Here is a 20,277-nt window from a genome sequence, read left to right on the forward strand (position 1 = left end):
TTTTACCATTGTAATTCAAGTAAATTTTTTGCTTTGTTTGTTGTCCCTATTGTTCTAATTATCACTTTTAGACTCTTGATTCTTATTTTCTGTTATAGCTCATCTATAGCTTCATCCATAATTTCAGGTAACACAAGAGCTGACTGTTGTGAAGAGGTATTCCTGAGCCTTGTTGTAACCTTCTTCATCAATTACAAGTAGTCCCAGCAGATGCAATCTCTTACTGGCTTTTAATTGGTTCCTTATGACAGTAGGATTTATGGGCTTTTTTTACCCTGAATCCCATTTTATTATGGGAGCTTTGTGACAGTTACAGATTCTGCAATGATTAAAATCTGATGGAAATGCTGCTAGGCCAGAAGCAGACTAACAGAATGATAATAGAGCTGATTTCATCTGAGAAGTATTAACCTTAATGAAAACACAGAAAATCAATGTGAAAGGCCGAAGAAGGAGTAATTTATGCATTTGTCAAGTCAAAATGAATCATCCAAGGGGGTTTCAGAGAGAGGAGATGTTAGCGCAGGAATGAATGCTAGCAGGAAAATATGGGCTTTAGATGAAATAGGTCTTCATAGAAAGATAAAAGGACGGGTCTAATAGTTCAAATCAGGAGGGGTAAGGAACTCCAAAGAATAAAGCCACAATGCACTGAAGCCTGATCATGTTACAGGGAAGATTATTTTTTGTTGTCATTACTAACTGCAGTCCAGCAATGAGCTTGTTCATCTGCAGAGGTATTTTTTGTAGAATTATAGTTGTACCAAATTAAAACTGACCAAATTACAAAATTCTGTTCACTGCACGTGACTAGGATTGAATTTGATGGTATAACACAAGTGTTGACATTGTTTAGGTTATCCAGATAGGGATGGCACCTGCTGTGACCCCTCCCTGGGCAGACCCACTCTGCTCAGACAGGGGCAATGCTACAGCTAAATGGGCTTAACCAGAGCCTGTATCAGGAATAATGTATCCAGCACGACCAGGGGTGTGATTCTTCCCTCTGTTGTGGGCAGTGGTGTGGCCACAACTTGAATCCTGTGTCCAGTTCTGGCCCCTCAGCTCAGGAAAGGCACTGAGGTGCTGAGTGTGTCCAGGGAAGGGCAATGGAGCTGGGGCAGGGGCTGGAGCACAAGTCTGAAGAGGAACAGCTGAGGGAGCTGGGGGGCTCAGCCTGGAGAAAAGGGCACTCGGGGGCACCTTATCGCTCCCTCAAAGTCCCTGACAAGAGGGTGTAGCCAGGTGGGGGTCGGGCTCTGCTCCTGGCTAACCAGTGACCGAATGAAAGGACATGGCCTCAAGCTGCACCAGGGGACGTTTAGACTGGACTGCTGGGAGAAATTTCTTTATGTAAAGGGTGATTCGAAACTAGAACGGGCTGCCCAAGGAGGTGGAGGAGTGACCGTCCCTGCAGATGTTTAAGGAAAAGTCCGGACGTGGCACTCAGTGCCATGATCTAGTTGAGAAGTGGTGATCTGTTATAGGTTGGACTCGATACAAGTTTTCCAATTCCATCGATTCCGTGCTCCCCACACCGCCATCGCCGCCCCTCAGCCGGCACCCGCCACTTCCCCTCCGCCCGCCCACAGCCAAGATGGCGCCGGGCAGCGCCGCGGCTGCCAGCACTAAAGATGGCTCTTGCGCGCATGCGCGGAAGGGGCGGGGCCGCTCCGAATTCTGGCGGGTACTGGCAGTGCGCGCGGCGGTGAGCGGGGTGCGTGAGGGGAGCGGGGAATCGGGGCACAGGAGCGATCCCGGGGCACAGGAGCGATCCCGGGGCACAGGAGCGATCCCGGGGCACAGGAGCGATCCCGGGGCACAGGAGCCTGGTCCGAAGGTCGGGGAGCCCCGGAGGAGGTTGGGGTTCTGCTGGGTGGGAGAGGCGGCCAAGCGGGGGCCCGAGAGCGGAACCGTGAGGGAAAAAGCGCGGGGTCCGCGGTGGTCATTAGCCTTCTCTGCTTGTGCGAATTATGCAGTGTTGATAAAATTGAATATTCTGGAGCATGAGAAAATTATCAAAAGCGGAGTTTATGGGCGAAACAAAAGATTCTGCATCATGAAGATCTGTAAGCACAGTTAGAGTTTGCGTTTGTGACTCATTCGGTCTCAGTGGATATTCCATCCGTCTTATCCAAGCTTCCCTGGCCCATTCATGTCCGCCCGTGCTGATTGTTTTTCGCAGACCCTTCTCCATTAAATGGAGAAGCTGTGAGAAACGCAGAATGTCCACTTTTGAGAATAACAACAGTTAGACTTTAATAACTAGTTAAATGCTAGTTGTAATTATGGTGTACTCAGTGTAATCAGATGAGGTGGAAATGGTAATTACTATGAGAACGTGGTAGGCATTTCTTAAATTCTCTGTCTGTAATGGGATTTTTTTATATAAAAGTAGTATCTTTATGCTGCAGCAGGTTCAGCGTGGGTCAGACTTTTGATGTAGAAAATGTATGTGCAAGTTTTAAATTTAGTGGAGCCTTCATCTGCAGCTGTAAACAAAACCAAGTTGGTGGATTGCAAGTTGTCAAATAAGGGGTCTGAACACAATATGTATTTCTAGATGAGGTCTATGTACTTTAACAGTATCGCTTTTGTCCTCCCCATAACAGAATATTTTGTCTTGAGGGGCTCTTGAGGAAGTCCTGGTGGAACTATGGACGGTAAGGGAGAAAATTTTCTTCCTTTCAGTGGAAAGCTTGTCTTCTTAGTTAGTAAGTTCAAGTGTTCAGAAAATCCAGTAAGGCTTTTAGCAAAGGAATTTACATTCCACTGAGTATATTTGCTGAGGTTGCCTCTTGCTTTCCTTCTTGTCACTTTCCTGTAAGGCTGCTCTGTGCCTTCCCTGGTTTGGTGTTTTCCTCAGCAGCAAAGACTAAATGAGTTTCTTGGTTTTCATTTCTGCTCTGTCCCATTTTTCTGTCTGTACTTATCTTGTCTCCGTTTTTGTCCCTTTGTCCCTATTTCTTTGCTCTCTGTGTTTTTCCATGAGCAAACTGTATCCGAAGATATGCTTTGTTGCCTGCCTTGCACCTCCCTCTTCCCCTTCCATTGGCAAAAGCCACATGGCTGGCTGTTGGCTACAAGTTTATAGGTTCCAGGCTTTTCTGTGTAACAGCAGCTGATGTTGAAGGAACTGCATAGGAGGAAAAGTCAGTGCTGAGTAGCTGGCAAGTTTTCTGCTGAGTTGCCAACCTGTGCCACAAGATGAGAGCATCTGCAACTACTTTTCCATCTGTCCTCACAGCCAGAAGCTGCTCTAGGTGCCTTTAGCTAAACCTGAAGTGTATTTTTATTTTTTTTTAATGCTGCTTGCTGCTTTGATTTAGTTTCAGTTGTCATTAGCTTGTAATCAATGTGTCTTGGCTGTTTTATTCCTTAGCAGCTTTTCTTTAACTGGACAGAAATAACTCTGAGTCTAATTTTTTCCCTAGCTGATGATGACTTGGACCTGTTGGCTTCCCTCCTGGAAGAAAATGAAGCAGCTGAGGAGAGGAATTCTCCCGAGGAGGAAGATGCTCCAGAGGATGAGGGTGGAGAACCAGATGAATATGATGAGCTCTTTGATGCAGAAGATGATGCATCCTACACTGAGGAGGTTGATGCTGAGAACAGCATGATTGACGAGGAGAAGGAGAACTTGGCTACATTGTTTGGAGATGTAGATGACCTACTGGAAGAGGAGGAAGCAGAGAAAGCTGTCCCCACTTCAGCTCCCAGTCAGGCAAAGGAGAAAACCAATGAAGAACTGCAAGGTTTCTGAAACAGCATCTTTGATCTGTTTTGTTTTATATATTCCATCTCTAGAGAGCTAATGGGCAGGAGGTATGGCCTCCCTCTTATTGATGATGGCTGGAGAGGAAATACTGAAAGGCCTTGAGAAAGTTTCTAAGTTCAGTTTTCAGTGTCCAGTGGCCAAATTCACCAAATCTCTTTTCCTAAAAGAAAGGCAGAAGACTTAAGTAAGCCAGGGAGACTAACAGAGCTGTGCTGAGTAGCATAGGGAAGGTTGCCTGTGTACCTGTGCCTTGTCTGATGAAGAGCAATCTTGCTGCAGTCTTCAGAGCAGGCATCAGACACCATCCTGGGATCTTTCACCAGCACACCAGTACTTTCCCCCTCAGGGCTTATTGACAGGAGGTTCTGCCCTACAAGTGTGGAAGTTATTGTGGCAGCAGAGTCAGCCACAGCTTTCCTGTGTCCAGGCTGTGTATTTGATTATATAAGGAAGTACTTCTTTATGCTAAGGAGTGCAATCATCAGCCATTTAAATTGTCTGATGGTGAGTAAGAAAGTTTTATTCAATGTGGGAAGAAACATGCCACAATTAAGTAAAATATTTTTCTGAGAGGACCCAGCTCCAGGCTATGTGGAAAAGTTTGCCTTCACTATGAGCTGTGTAGAATCAAGTAAATCTGCACTGTGACTCAAGTTTTCATTTTCTAAGTTTCCATGATGTAGTAAGACTGCCAGACTTCCAGGGATGTCATAAATCCCTGTTTGCAATGGCTTCCTGCTGTCTTCATTATTATCCTTTTTCTTCTCCTTTCTTTGCTAGCTGAGCTGAGAAAATTGCAAGAACAGATGAAGACGTTACAGGAGCAGTTGCAGAAGACTGCTCTTGGGCAACAATCCAGTTCAGGCCCTGAGAAGAAACCCCCTGGTAACGATGGTAATGAAATGGATTAATTAATTAAATGGATTTATTATTTATTTGCTTACAAATGTGAGTTTGTAGGCAGACTTTAAAATAATCCTGAAGTGGGCACTAAGTAGCAAGGAGGAATGGCGGTCTGGTATATTCCCACACAGGTTGTTTCTTACAGATACAGATTAAGTCAGTTTTGGTCTCTGCATCATGAATTAATTCTACATTGGGCACTTTTCATGGCTAAGTGCTCCAGACTTTTCTGGAGGTGTCCCTTACTGGCAGATGTTGGTACACCCAGTATATACAGCTGTGTTCGTTGCTATAGCGTGTTGGATGTAGTAATGAATCCAGTTCCCAAGGTCTCATAGTTTTTTGTTCCTTTGGCCAGGTAAATCTCCCTGTCTACCCTTAAAGGAAAGGAAAGTTCAGAAGCTGCAAGAGTCACCATGCTTCTTGACCCAGCTGGGCAATCCTTTACCACCAGCCAAGCGAGGAATGCAGAAATCAAAAGCATCCTCAGCAGGTACCATTCTCAGTCCACCTTTTATTGAGCACACTGAGCCTCTGTCGAAAACTTATAGTTCCCAGCAGTGGTGTTGACACATCCAGGACAGTGTTATGCTACTCGCTGCACCAGGAGTGGTCTGGTCACAGTGGCAAAGAGCTTATTACAGTTAATTATTGTATTCTTTGTAATGGGACCTATGCCTTTTTTCTTCTGCCAAAGAGAACAAGATTCCTCCTTCACGGCAAGTCCTCAGTCTGGCGTTCCAGCCCCTCAAGTCTGCCGTAGGGAACACACCCAGCAAGGTGACCAGAGAGAAGACTTCTCACGTGCCTGCATGCTCCAGTGCAACCACGCAGCCAGTGTCTGTGGAAAGCTTCTCAGGACTGAGATTAAGGTCAGCAGCCCGGCTCTGAGCCGTGTCTGGGGGCAGCCCCTCCAGTAAAGGCAAAGAAAACACAATGTATATACATGGTTTAACTGTCAGATTAGTCACTTGTCACCAGGGGATGTAACACAAAGCCACAGCAGGGTCTGGTTGATCAGTAATCGTGTAACATTGACTTTCATCTTAGTACCATGTTTCTGTTTTCACCTCTGCTCTTTTCTAACAGAAAAGCTCTTATTTCATTAGCGCTGCCTTTCCTGGGACATCCTCAGGGGTGGAGCAGGGAAGCAGTGGGCATGTGCAAAGCCCAGCTGAGCTCCAGTTGGGCCAGTTTTTGCTGTACACAGAAACCTCAGGAGCCACTCACCATCCCTTATACTCAGTGTGGCCACAAGAGGACTCTGAATCCTCATGGTGTCCTCACCAGAACCCAAGCTATATTCCCAGCTCTGTCAGCCATTCTTGGTTAGTCTGAAATGAGCAGAGTTTAGTGCAGGCTTGAGGCTAAGTTGCAATGCACCTATTTGGATAAAAACCAAGTGTCCACGACCAAGTGTCATCAGTAGTTTTCTCATATGGGAGGTTTTATTTCAAGTGACTTCAGGGTGAAGTAAGGCACAGATGTGTAAGATGTAGTCTCCCTAGGAAAGTGCTGGTTGGTTTTGATTTGTGCCAATGGATGTGTTGTCTTTTACCTGCTTTCACTGGATCTAGAAAACCCCGGGTGTCTTCAGCTGAAATGGACAGGAAAATGGCTAACAGGAAGCTTATCCGACTGTCACAGCTGAAGAACAAACTTGCTACTGAAAATCTGGAGGAAATAGACTGGGTCACATTTGGAGTCATAGTGAAGAAGGTCACTCCTCAGAGTGCAAATAATGTAAGTAACTTCATTGTATCCCTTGCTCAGTTCAAGTGAAATGCTGGTCATCTTTCCTGAGAAACTTTCCTAGATCTCCAACTTAATTAGCCAGCTTCATGTAGCTAATGGAAAACTTCTGTATTAAAGACCTTGGCTTGTCTCATTTCATCCAGTATTGTATGTATCCCATAAAAAGTTACTGATGAAATAAATCTGGATATGCTGTGGTTTTGTGTGTTCAGTGGGGTAAAAACTTCTTTATTCAACAAACAAGTGTGCTGCCCAGTTTTGATATCAGAAAGGTTGGTGGTAGCAGAATTATTTGCTGTTTTGACCTGTAAGAACCCCAGAACTGGCAACATGGATGGCTGGAGATACTGTGTCTAAGCTCTCCTGAGGTTACAAATTATGCTTTTTTAAATCACAAAAATCTTGGGGAATAGTCAGAATGTCTCTTTAAAAGAAACAGCCAGAGGGGATGCAGTCAGTGTGTCTCCATCAAAGCTGAAAGGAAAGGGAATCTCTGTTCCAGGGCAGGACCTTCAGTATCTGGCGGCTGAACGACCTGCGGGACCTCAACGAGTGCGTCTCGCTCTTCCTGTTTGGTGAGGTCCACAAGGAGCACTGGAAGACTGACCAAGGCACAGTCATTGGCCTGCTTAATGCCAACCCTATGAAACCCAAAGAAGGCTCAGATGAGGTGAGAGGACTTTTCATTCAACTGTAGATAAAAACCTATAGCTGAACCTTTTCATACTGGGTTGAGATTTAGCTTTATAACATATCTTCAGGTTGAAATTGCAGCAGACTGCCCAACAAGTTTGAATTGCATTCAGGTAGTTGCATGGTGTGTATCTGCCCTTGGCCTCCTGGAAGACTGGACTTCAAGAAGTCCTATTAAGCATTTAAACCCAGAGTTTATTTCAGTTTTTAATCTGCTCTTGGTAGCAGTTGGCTTTTCCACAAATATAGGGAGTGCATTTTCATTTCATTTTATTCAGCTACTCCAGTGCAACATCTATTTCAACCTAGAGGTCTCTCAAAGCCCAAAAAGGTGAAGCACATTTCTCTTTTCTAATTCAAGCATGAGATACGATTACAAAATATTTCTGATTCAAAAATCACAACAGAGAAGCATCAATATTTGATTTATTAGATAGACAATGTATTATGTAAATATGTCAGTTGATACATAATAGTTCACTTGTTTAATTATTTATAAATGCAGAACATTTAAGATGGCTTCATTTTACTAATAAATCAATATATTTTTAATTGCACTGCAATGGAATCTGTTTCCAGTTACTTCTGTCAAGGGGAATTTCAGTCTAGTAGCTGATCACATAGTGTTCTGCATTTTAAATTCTCCAAATAGAAAAATTAAGGCTCTCATTAATTATCTTTTAAGCTGTAGAATAACTTAAGTTAGCATGACTAGGCAGTAGATAGTCCCATTGGTGAGCAAAAAGGCACACCAGATTTAAGAGGAAGGCTGCATTTAACTGTGAAGAATGGCTCTTCATAGCTAAAATGTTCACATTTATTACTACATTAAAACTGACTTCTGAAATTGTCCCTGGCTACAGACAACAGTCCCTGGTGTATTTGGTTGTGTGAATCAGATGCTCCTCTTGCACAGGACTCAGTTTTGATTGGACCAAGACATTTGGAGAAAGACAGAGAGCCCTGGTACAGCTCTTCCTCCCATCCCCTGCTGGATGTGGGGGTCATGATGGTGTCAGAGTCAAGCAGCTGTACAGGACCATTTACAGCACAATTTGAGCTACCTTAGGTATTTTTTGGTTTCCTGAGGCTCTGAGCATAGAACACAAATGTCTTTCATCTCTTTGTGAGAAATAAATTCACTTTTTTCTTTTTAACTGAGCCATTTCTCAGCCTAAATAGGACACTTGGTTTTCTTAAGCTAGTCCTGCATTTGAAGACTAGGTTGTTAGTACCAGAGGTACTGAAACAGATCAAAGACAAACAAGTGACATCTAGAAAAAAGCCTATCCAGGAGTGTTCTGATTTCTGTCTAGGTGTGTTTGTCCGTTGACCATCCCCAGAAGATCCTTCTTATGGGAGAAGCTCTGGATATGGGCACCTGCAAAGCCAGAAAGAAGAATGGTGATCCTTGTGCACAAATTGTGAACCTGGTCTGTATCTCAGTAGTCCGGGCATTCCTAAACTGCTGGTGAAAATCTCTGACTTTTTCACTTGTTTCTGGATTTTAACTTGCAACTAACTAAAGTGGGTGGAGAAAGTGAGAGATGAAACCCAGAGGAGCTGTTTCTGTGCTATCACTGTGCAGGGGATTTCCCTAAATGCAAGGTTGGTGCTGCAGTGAAAGGAGATGGTCTTGACCCATGATGCCATACCCTTTCACTCTCCTTTGCTCCAGTGGAAGCTTCCATGCACTGCGCTAGAGAACTCATCCAGGGAAAAACAAAGGATATTTTTGGGGGAGTGGCTATTTTTTTGAATGGTTTTAACCTAATGAGCTCTCTTGTCCAGCATACCTGCAAGTTGTTACACCTGAATGTAGGGCACTGGAGATGAGAGGAAAAAAAGTGTTGGGATCCTTCTTTTAGGACATTACTGACTTGTAGTAGTTTAAAGGACTTGTAGATTATGTTACTTCATGGCTATGGAGATGCTGTGATACCTGAAAGGAACCTCGTATCAGTCAGAAGGGCTGTAGATAGTAGAGTATCAGAAGGAGGAGGAAAATTGAAGGAATGAAGAACTGGGGGAGAGCTGGAAGTGTGGGAAGTGGGAAGACAAATACAGAAGGTACTTGTAGCCAATGAATACTGTGATTGCAGATCCACTCCAGGAGGAGGCTCTGCATACAGTACGTAAAACTGAGTAAAGTCAAGAATACAGAGTCTGGGCAAGAGGTCCTGGGTGGGATATGAGTTGACTTAAAGGAATAGCCTTAAAATTCCTTGATGCACAGAGTTGTTTCCAGTGACGAGTATAGGCAATTTAACTTTGTTTTTTGTTGCTCAAGTGTGGGCAAATTTTGGCTTAGTTGATCAAATGCTGGAATACCACAGTGGAGATGTTACTTCATTTTAGCCATACAAGGGGGCATGTGGGTGAGAGGAATGAAGGAAATTGTAATTACTGATGTTCTGTAACAGGCTTCTCCCATTTCTTTTCAGAATGACTGTGAATATTGTCAGTATCACATACAGTCCCAGTACAAGAAGGTCAGCTCAAAGCGGGCAGATCTGCAGTCCACCTTTTCTGGTGGCCGCATTCCCAAAAGATTTGGTCGGAAAAATCCCACTTTGAAGGAGAGGCTGTGTCAGGATGGGTTTTACTATGGAGGAGTCTCTTCAGCAGCATATGCAGCCTCAGTGTAAGATAAACCATTTCTTTCCCTTGTTCTTGAACAGGATTTCCCACACAAGTACAAGGGAGTCTGAAGCTATATCTAAGGGAGTCTATTCATTTAGAGAATGCCTTTGCCTTAACTACATTCACCAGATAGGAATAAAGCCCTGCATTTGGCATAATCCTACAGGCCATGTGGGGTAACAGAGCTGCTGTTTGACAGGAAAAAAAATTAAGTTGGTACTAAGATGGGGTGAGGGTTGTTTTTACCTCTACATTAGTACTGTGGTGTGAAGCCAGGCAGCTTTGTGTTTCAGAAGATTAATGGGCTTTGAGATCATGATATCCCAAGCATTCAAGTCTCTGAGATTGTAACTGTATTTTCTTATGGCTTACTGCATTTAATCCCAGAGTCAGAGTTTTCTGCATTTCCTCATGTCTTCTTTGGCTGAAATAATAGTGTCACTCTGGGTTAATGAGGAAATAGGACTGACCAAGATCAGTATGAATCCCATAATGGCTGAGTCCTTTATCCAAATCCCATGAAGACAGCCATGGAAAGATGAGTCGCAGCTGGATCCAGCACTGTGCTTGGACACAGCTTTTATTCCCTTACCACTGCCTTCTGATACCTGGTGTGACTCCACAGAAATGAAGCAGTTCCAACCTCCTCTCCGTCCCTGGAACAACCTGTGAGCAAAGCAAAGCTTTGATCTATGTTTAGTTTTCCTGTAATGCATAGGAAATATGTATCTCAACAAAAGGAGAAATGGGAGATCCTAAACATTATGCTGGAATTTGAATTTAGATGCACATCCTTCCAAAAAACAGACAGATGGCCCTTTGGGGTGGGTAGAGTTTTGTTGTATCATTGGGCTAGTATTCAGGCTTCTGTCCTTGCTCTAAGCATGGGAAAACTGATGTTTTGTATTTGTTTCCTCTCTCTAGTGCAGCAGCTGCTGTGCCAAAAAAGAAGATTCAAACCACTCTCTCCAACCTGGTTGTGAAAGGATCTGATGCAATTGTCCAGGAAACCAGGCAGAAAATTGGTACCCAGTTACCCAAGTAGTCTCTTCACTCTTTAGATGTTTTCAGTTCAATGTGTAGATGTGTCCCAGGGCCTTCTAGTCGCTGAATGAACCTGGCAGTCACTTTGGTGCAGAAGGGGTCATTTGCAGACAGCTTCCTTTCAGTTGGTTAAAACTCCTCTTCCCTCTTGAGATCACAATTTCAAGGCAAATGTAACTAAGCAACTGCGTGGCTCCATGCATCTTTTTTACATCAGTGCCCCCACATTAAGTCTTCTGTTCTGTCTTTGGACAGTGACAGAAGATCTTTGCCAGATTAATGGTAATTGGAAGTTTTAAGAACTTTGAACCAGAGAATTTATTTTATTTGATTAAAATAAATTACTTCTGTCAACCTTGAAAGCTTCTAATGAATACTAAGTATAAATCAGTCAGGTTTGCAATGCAGGAGACCTCCTGAGAATCCACCTTGTTTCTAGTGCTTTTCTTTTGTGTCAAAGCATGTTCCTTTTGCCGCCCCTGGGATGTCACCAGTCTTCTCTGCCTCTGTTTTGTTTCTGTAAAGCACTTAATATTTATGCTCCTTGTAGAGCAGGTGACAGATTATTCAAACTGTGTTCTAGATGCCACTTACTCTTATTTGCATCTTTCAGTTCCATCAGTTGCCTCAGACAACATAGTATATGTCCATAGCAGCTTTTAGCCGCTCTTAATTCTTCAGGCATAAAGTATGGAGGCTTCAGGACTCCAAGCATCCTAAAAATGGGAATGGTGGGAGTAACAGAGACAGCCAAGGCTGATGAGGAACTGAGTGACTGAGTTGCTGAAGGGATAGAAATGTCTGTGACAAATGACAAGACCTTGGGCAACCAAATATAATGTAAATGTTGGTCTTGCTTTGAGAAGTGGTTAGGTGACCTTCAAGGGTTTCTTCCAACCCAGACAACTTTACATCCCAAAAGCCAGGCCTGCTTTCCTTCCTCACTTCAAATCTGTTGTATTTCTGCCTCTTCCACTCAGGTGCTGCAAAGAGACCCATGCAGTGTTCTGAAGAATTCAGGGAACTGCTGGCACAGCCAACTTTTGGAGCACGAAATCTCTGCAAACACTGGACCAAAACAGGTATTGTCCTTTTGCCTGAAGGAAGACCCACTCCTAAAATCACTCCACCTCTTTCTGAACAAAGTGGCTTTTTATTTTGGTTTATTCTTTTTTCCCAGACGCTGAAAAGAAGCAAGGGGCAAATTTCCAGTCTATCTCTGCTTCAGCACTGCTCAAGCAACAGAAACAGAAATTGCTGGAGGCCCGAAAAAAGCGGTCTGAAGAGATTCAGAGGCGGTAAGACAAACTGGCTTTCACAGGCAGGGCTCTGTTATTGTAGTCTTAAGGATAGCTGTGTTTTCACTTCTTACTTTTCAGCTTTGAGTGATGCTTCTCTCTGATTTTAGCTTTGAAAACAATTGGTCATTCACTCTTTCTGGTGACTTCTTCAAGTCATTCTTGATTTCAGTGATCCCCAGTGAGTCCTTTACCAGTCTTGTTTTCTTCTCCCAAATACCAAAATTGCTGTGTGTTTCTTTTAGCAATTAAAAGGCCAAATAGTAAAAAATCATAGTCTGCATCCCCTCCAATTTGTTTCTTAAACATTTCTATCTCTGACTTGTGTCCCTAACTGAATGATTATTCTTGTCTTACAAGGTTTCTTCAGAACACAGGTAAAGCCAGCACTCCTGCTCTCCCGTCCTCCTCCAGACAGACCTCTGTCCATTCCCCAGTGCCTGGGGCGGAATTTCCCAAAGCTGCAAAAATATCAACTCCTAAAAGGCCCAGGCTAGGTACAGGCTTCTCAGAAGGAGAAGATATCCTCTTCTTTGACAAGTCTCCACCTCCAAGGCCAAAGCTAGACAGTTTGGCAGAAGCCAAAAAGGTACCAGCTCTTTTGATCTTTTAAGTATTAAAGAGAGGTTAAGGGAAATTTGGTTTGTCATAGGAGTCTTTGGTCAGATATGGCCCAGCTCAGTTCTGGTGTCAGTGAAGTTTCTCATTTTTGGGATCACACTGGCCTGCATTGCAGCACACAGGATACCTGTGGTTCCTGATAGCTGTTAATGCCAAAGTCCATGCTCTTGCCTTCAGTCAGTCTCTTAAGGCAAGGGATTTGTGCTGAGAATCCCTGGAGTGCTAAACTCTGGCATTGCTAGTGCAGTGTATTGCAGGTGTTTTCTGTGTGACAGGAAGGTAAACAACTGATTTAGCTGTCTTGTGTCACGAGTCTGGATAATTTTGTTTTCTAGCCAAAACAGACTGCATCTTTTTTTGGCAAAAATATGTTAATTTGTTTGTCAAAGACACTTTTCTTTCCAGCTAGAATGAGGAAGTCTTAGCATTCTGGGAGTATGAGAAGGGATAATAGTAAGAAATTTTCTATTAGTTCCAAATTATTATCAGTTTATGTGGAAATCTCAAGTGATTTAATTTCTCTGAAAAACTTACTGATTTGTGAATCGGGTAAAGCTCAGTTGCAGAGACACTAGGCCTGGTAATGCCTGTGGAGAAGTGATTTTATGGTTTGGGAAGTCACGAGAGGTTGGGTGTATGTCAGAGCTGGGAATTTTGTCAGGCCTCTCTCCAGCCAGCTCCATGCTCAGGCTAGTGGATGTTCTCTCTTCCAGTTGACACCCTTCCTCTGCTATTTCTGTAAGTAGGAGCTGGGAGCCAGACAGGTCACAAACACTTCCCTGCTCTTTCCTGTTTTCTAGCTGGCTGCAATACAACGACTACGAGCAAAAGGCCAGATTCTCCCTAAAACAGATCCAAACAGTGTCAAGAGAAAACGGACTGATGTTGAGGATGTCCTAGAAATTGTTGAACGAGTTGAGAAAAATGTTGCTCAGCCACAAGGTGCAGAAGCAGACAATGGTATGTACTGTTAGCTTCTAGAACAGAAAAAAAAAGTGCTTCTATCCTACTGACAGAGCAGGACTTGCTCTGGGTTAAGGACTTAATTGCTGTACTGAAAAGAGGTGAAATTAGGTCCATTTGGAACTTCAAGGGTTTGTTGGAAAGACTAAAAACATCTCTAACCCTGTGGAGGAATTGTGAAATGTAATCTCTGATAGCTCCCTGTGCTCATCTCTGTTCCCTTTCTTCTGGGACTTGAGCATCTGCAGTGCAAGGCTGACTTCACCAAGGGAAACCAAGAACTAATCCCACCTGGGGAAGTATCTGAATTTTTTGTGGGAACTTGAGATTGCCTGCTGGTGATTTACTGTGTGATATTATATGAATTGTTTAATTCCCTTTAAAGTTTCTTCATCACTCAGTGAGAGAACACTGCTTGCACTCCTGGGAGTAATGTGAAAATTCCTAGTACAGTGCTTTGAGAGAAGATGCAATGTTATTTTTAAAAAAATACTTTTTCTGAAGCCATATTTTGAACTTGTTTTCATGTTCCCAACTATGAAAGGCTGCTGTTTGACCTCAACATCTGCCTGGGAGACCTGAGACTTAGAAAATCTCTTGCAGTGAGCAAGTTTAGCTATCACAGCCTTGTTTTGTAGGACTGAACCTTTTTGTCTCCCTAGAAATGGATGAACTGGAACCTGCCCAAAAGAAACGGCGTGAGCAGCTGGCCTATCTGGAGTCAGAAGAGTTCCAGAAAATCCTGAAGGCCAAGTCCAAGCACACAGATGTCCTAAAAGAGGTATGGCCTCCATCCAGCCATGACTGAGGGCTTAGAACTGGGATCTGACTGGACTTCATGATTTCAGCAAGAAGCAGGCACCCAAACATCTCATAGGCTCCAGATTGTCCCAAGGACTAGGGCTGGGTGTCTCTGGGCACACAGGGCACAGTGCCTGCAAGTCAGCACTCTTGCCTTAGGGGTGAGGTCATGTTGCCAGTTGACATAATTTTTTGTTGTTGTGTTTGGAAGAATCAGTGAAGTTTCCTATTGGTGGATAATCAAAGAATTCCCTCTGCCTTAAAATCAAATGAGCCATATGCCTATTTAGTCCCTCATTTCTTGACATCTTGGCCACACAAAGCCAGCTGCCACCTTCATCTGTGGCTCATGTCAGCTGTGAAATGCCATCAGGTGCCCTGAAGAGCTGAGGTTGGGTTTCTCACACTGGGGACTCTGCTGAACACTTTCTCAGGGTTACAGCACCTCCAACGGCACAGGGTTCTTATCTTGGACACTTATTGGCATGAAGTCATAGTTGTTTTAAGGTCTTCTGGGGAGTAGTATTTGGCTAAGACCTTATTCCATTAATTACATTTGCCTACATGACTTCTCTCTGCACTGTCCTCATGGATGTGTGCTTATTTCAGTACTTCCTGCTGTTGGTAAACCTTCCCACTCTGCATTTCAGTAGCTCATTTTGGTATTGGAAATGAGGTAGCTCATTTCAGTGCTGGTGAACTTCAGCCTTTATACAATAATGGATTATTTGAAGCAAGAGAGAGATGTGTTTCTCTGCTTCCAGACTGCAGTCTGCTTCAAGCAGGCCTAGTAATAATTTGTCCTAAGGCCGTTTATGGAGTGGCTTCCCCCCTCTTTGTGTCCTCACAACCCATTTTGTGTGCCCCACAGGCTGAGGCTGAACTGCAGGAGCAGTACTTTCAGCCACTGGTGAAAAAGGAAGAACTGGAAGAGAAGATGAGGAACATTAAAGCAGTGAAATGCCGAGTTGTGACATGTAAAACGGTGAGTGAAGGGGAGCCAGGGTACCAGCAGGGGAGTGGAACATGGATTCTACAAAATGGTGCTGAACTATCCCGCAGACTCCCATCTGTCACTGTCTTGGCTGTGGTCCAGTGCAGGGATTGATGTTTTGTTCCTTATGCCTGTTGCTGAGAGCAGCCTGTGCATGGAGTGACTGAGACATGACAAGGTTTAGTGCTGTGCTCAACATCTCAGCTCAGTGCTTATGCCAGTGCCTCCATGGGTATTACTGTCCTGAATTTCTCTGTTTCTTCCAGGAAGTGCTTTGTACCAGGACCCTCAGTTGCCCATATTTAATGAAAAAATAAGCAAAGTCCTTGAAAACATTAACACTGGGTGGGCAGGAATCCTCTATCTGCATTTCCAGGGACTTTGCCATCAGGAAGAGGAGTGGAGCTTTATGACTGTCCCAAATGTACTGAGAGGAAGGGAAGCATTACCTCTCACTTACAAAGTTTCAGCTCCTGATGAACTTACCCTCTTGCTGCCTTCCCTACCTGTTTTGGGATTGCACAGAGGGATGCTTGTGCCCTATGAAGTGCTGGGAGCAGGACCACGGCGGTGGCAAGGGAAGGATGGCATTAGAAGGAGCAGTGACAAAGCCTAGGGTGGTGATCCAACTGCTGGGCTCCTCAGAATGGGAGAGGACAGGGATGCTTTCCTCTGAACATCCGGCTGTTGCCAGCCCTCAAAACAGATCTCATATGGTCGTTCTCTCTCCTCCCTGACAGTGTAATTACACCTATTTCAAGCCTCTGGAGACCTGTGTGCAGGATAACCATGACTACCTCTGGCACGATGCCATCAAGAGATTTTTCAAATGTCCTTGCGGAAGCAGAGCTATTTCCCTTGACAGGCTTCCAAAAAAGCACTGCAGGTAAGAAATGAGCTTCATGAAATAGTGACTGGGACTTAGGTACTGTCCCTTCACAAGTAACTTGTTGTGAGTCACATACCTGTGTCCTAAAAGGGAAATGTTAGCCCTTGTGCTAAGGAGCATGGGCTGGGTGTGGGGCTACTTTAGGATCCCCTCACACTGTGTAGCAAACAGCACAGTGGTCCTCACTTGCCATCTTCATCTTTCAGTTACTGTGGCCTCTTCAAGTGGGAGCGAGATGGGATGCTAAAGGTAAGTGTGAGCCAGCAGTTCTGACCACTTCAGCACTCCAGCTGCTTCCTGTGGTACTTTTGTCCCTCTCTTTGGTTCTGTGCCCTTACGAGCTCCCAGCAAAGCCAAGCAGCTCTGCATTTTGTCAGGCACACACAGGTGCCTGCAGGCTGTGTTAGAGTGGACTTCTACTTTTTGCTTTCTGTTCTCAAAGATTTGTTTTATTTAACCATGGGGAAATGGCTTTTGAACAAAGTTGTAAGAGTTCAGAATGTCAAGGTCCTTAGAGGGTCTGTCAATGTTTAGTCATGTAATTTAGCCCTACCACAGTTTCTGCCAGAGAAGTGTTTGGGAGACACCTACCACACGTTTAACTTTTTTTCTTCATGGTTAATGTTTCCAGGAGAAAAAAGGTCCGAAGATTGGTGGAGAAACACTTTTACCAAGAGGAGAAGAACAACCAAAATTTCTCAATAGTCTTAAGTGACCTGGAGTTGATTTTTTTTCACAACATATGGATGGATTTTTGTGTCTGAAACACACATTTATACTGGACTGCCAAGAGGATTCAGATTTTAGTGATGAATCAGTAGAGGAATCAGTTTTTGATGAAAAGATCATCTGCCAAGTGTCCACCAGGCCCCTTGGATATTGCATGTGCATGGATATTGAACTTTGATCTTTTTTTAATTGACTGAATAAGACTGCATGTGAAATACACATTCATGCCTGTTCCTTCCAACTACCAACACAAGAGTGATTTCACTATTAGGTGACAGACATCATGAATGGGAATGATTGTAGATTCCATAAGCACTTACGAAATTAATACTCTGATGTGTTCATGCCAACCTGTCTTCAGCTTATGGACAAAAAAGGGTGTGAGAGGGTTGTAGGCACAGAGTATTCTCCATTGGCTTCAAAATTACTCATTCTGAACCCTTAGGAATAGATGTCAAATAGTAGTTCTATGCTTTTCCTTGGTTTACCTGTTATAAAACTCTTCCATGACTTTGGCCCTACCAGCCAGCAGTGTTTATGCTGGAGACTTGGAGCTCCCTGTCCCCCAGCACCGTCCACACTACAGTGTTCTTGTGGCTACAGACCTGTAGCTTCTATTTAAAAAAAAAAAAATCAATGAATCTGGCACCATTTTGTGAGTGGTTTTAAAAAGCTGAGTGATTATATTTAAAAGCTTTTATGCTTTTTCTGGTGTTTTAAATAGGAACAGTAGCTGTCTCAGACCAAGCAGGATCAAACCTCCCTCCAAGCAGTGGCTCCTGAGAACTGCTGTCACTGTACAGGCATTTTTCTGACAGCACATCTCTGTAGGAATGCCTGGGGCATTTAACCAGCTTTTCCTGGACCTGAGCCTTTTCCTGGCCCTGCCTTTTCTTCCATGCACAGTAGGATCACGGTATTTTTAAATGCCTAAACCCCCTCTGACCTTAGTGAGTTGATCAAAGTGCCGCTAAATGTCTCACGTGGCCCGGCAGTCCTGTTGATGCCTTTTGTTTGCTTGCACAGGGGCTGGAAGATAAATAAGTTACTTCACTTGAAGCAACTGGACACATTCACCTCAGCATTCTGCAGCCCTCATCTCTTACTGGTGCTTTTATTGGTGCAACTTGGCCGATAGCATTCATTTCAGTTTCCTGTTGGTCCCATTTGCTGAGTGGGGTGTCACTGCCAGGGGACAAAATCAGTAACTGTGACATTGCCTGGCAACATCTCCTGTGGATTCCTCATTCAGAATAAATAGAGTACAGAATAAAACACTCTCTGGGTCTGCATGGTATTTCTCTGAGGAGGGGGAAGAGCTGCTTCCTCAGCAACTTTGTTTGCCCACAAGCTCAGTGCAGAATCACCAAAAGGAACTGATTTTTGGTCTGTAATTTTGGCTTTTACAGAATTTACTCATTCAGACTTAACAGGAATTTCTCACCTAGAGTCACAAAACCACCATGAAATTCCACATTGGTATCAGTCTTCAGCCAGCACGTTGAAAGCTTCACACTTTTTCCAGTTCCTGTCTCTTGGGCCCAAGGAAAGGAGATTCTGCAGAAATGAAGATGTCAAAAGAGGGTTAATGCTTTATTTTCATAAATGCCTCTACGACTGGGATATGTAAGACATGTATCTGTGGGAGTGTGGAAGCAATGCTTGTCTGCAAAAATAGGGTGAAGAAAACCAAACCAGTTGCTTTGCTAAAGCTCTAACAGTAAACAAGGAGTCGAATGGGGGAGATGAATGTGTTGAATTTATGTACCTCACTATTTTGAGATGCTTTTCTTGTGCCAGAGATTGCACTACCACCCTGATTCCTGAATACTGGCTTCTAACAACAGGGAAACTAGGGTCAGTCAGGATGGTCACAGCAAGGAGATGAGGAGATAATGGCAGGTGCTTTGCTCAAAGCTGTCTCAAAAATGGGTTTGGCCCAGACATCCTGCAGGACCAGCAGTTACTGGACTTCTGGGTGACTCCCAGCTGCAGCCACCCTGGTGTTTCCCTCAGCCCCAGCACCTGCCTCCCCAGGGTTCACTTTGGTTATTCAGCCACACAAGCCACAACAGAATTTTTGAGCCACAGAAATAATCCAGTGCCACCATTAAAGCTGGTTTTGGTACAATTTAATATTTATTTCAAAAACAAAATAAAATCCACATTTTCCATCAGCTGTACCAATGACTTCCCAAGTAAGCTTGTACTGAAACTGATTCACTGGTTGATTTTGTGCAGAAAAAAAGGATGTTAGAATCCTTAAACACATAATCACACATGGAATTTTATATTAATATGATTTTGCCAACTATATTAGTTATCTTACATTAACAGAATATATGTATATAAAAGTATATCAAGAGAGTGACCAGAAAAAAAAAAAAAATGCACAACTCGTCATAATCTTTGATTACCTGAAATAGCTGCAGCAATCTGATTTTGTAGGTCAGGTTTTCTTTCTAGTCCATCAGCTGTTCAGCCTTGCTGCACCTGTTTTGTATTAGCATGAAATGCTTTTGTAATGTAACATTTGGGGAAAGTTCCTTACATGGGGGCAAAAAACACACAGATCTGGCTCCTCAGAGGCTGGTGCTCAGGCACAGATTTCCCATCCTGGTCTTTAGAGGTCACTTTGAAGTTTGATCTTTTTCCTTGCACTACCTTTGCTACCTTCTTCCAAACTGTCTGCATTAAGAAACCCCACAAAACAACAGCAATAACAAATCTAGAAAATAGAATCAGTGTTTCCCTCTTGTTCCTGGTATGAGCAGATCTGTTTGGCCATAAAAACACCCATTAACTTATTCACTGTCTCTTCAAAGCCTCAAACAGAAATGTACAGACAACACTAAATTAAATTAAAAGCTCCAAGCTCCAATGCACAAAACCCTGTTTGGTGTAAGCCAAAAGGCTCATTGGATTGATGTGAGCAGAGAAGGGGCTTGGATGGGTGTTTTATAAATGATGTCCTCTTCTTGCAAATCCAGTTACAGAAGGACTGAGTAACAGCCTCTCCTACCTAAATACCTGCTGACACAAGCTTGTCCTACCTGGGCTGATTTGCACTGAAAAGATAGCAAAGAACGTGGATGAAACCAATTTTGGCAGCCCAGAGGTGGGAATGGTGAGTAGAGCTGGAGGAGAAATTTGCAGAGCTGCTGGG

The 20,277-nt window shown here is 43.7% G+C and overlaps 1 protein-coding gene across 7 annotated transcripts; it reads left to right on the forward strand.

The window, feature by feature from the left end:
• Positions 1-1,166: 1,166 nt before the first annotated feature.
• On the forward strand, positions 1,167-18,386 carry MCM10 (minichromosome maintenance 10 replication initiation factor). Of its 7 annotated transcripts, none has more exons than XM_023918723.2 (20): positions 1,167-1,717; positions 2,613-2,663; positions 3,435-3,755; positions 4,559-4,672; positions 5,040-5,174; positions 5,379-5,553; positions 6,259-6,424; positions 6,939-7,106; positions 8,446-8,562; positions 9,574-9,773; positions 10,697-10,797; positions 11,797-11,898; positions 11,997-12,114; positions 12,475-12,703; positions 13,536-13,695; positions 14,361-14,479; positions 15,371-15,484; positions 16,234-16,379; positions 16,589-16,631; positions 17,014-18,386. In XM_023918723.2, exons 2-20 carry the CDS (start codon positions 2,657-2,659, stop codon positions 17,095-17,097), a joined length of 2,619 nt encoding a protein of 872 aa, XP_023774491.2. In that variant the 5' UTR covers positions 1,167-1,717; positions 2,613-2,656; the 3' UTR covers positions 17,098-18,386. The 7 variants fall into 7 exon arrangements, with proteins under 7 accessions (XP_023774491.2, XP_023774495.2, XP_023774493.2 ...); XM_023918727.2 differs by having other exon boundaries at positions 1,210-1,717; positions 4,559-4,663; XM_023918725.2 differs by having other exon boundaries at positions 1,210-1,708.
• The last annotated feature ends 1,891 nt before the right edge of the window (positions 18,387-20,277 follow it).

Source organism: Cyanistes caeruleus, chromosome 4 (assembly GCF_971803275.1).
Source record: "Cyanistes caeruleus chromosome 4, bCyaCae1.hap1.1, whole genome shotgun sequence".
Lineage (NCBI taxonomy): Eukaryota > Metazoa > Chordata > Aves > Passeriformes > Paridae > Cyanistes > Cyanistes caeruleus.

Excerpts from the sequence above, each read along its gene's own strand:
- MCM10 (XM_023918723.2), top strand. Across the intron at positions 6,425-6,938 it reads CTCCTCAGAGTGCAAATAAT|GGCAGGACCTTCAGTATCTG; the intron begins GTAAGTAACTTC and ends TCTCTGTTCCAG. Across the intron at positions 10,798-11,796 it reads GGAAACCAGGCAGAAAATTG|GTGCTGCAAAGAGACCCATG; the intron begins GTACCCAGTTAC and ends TCTTCCACTCAG.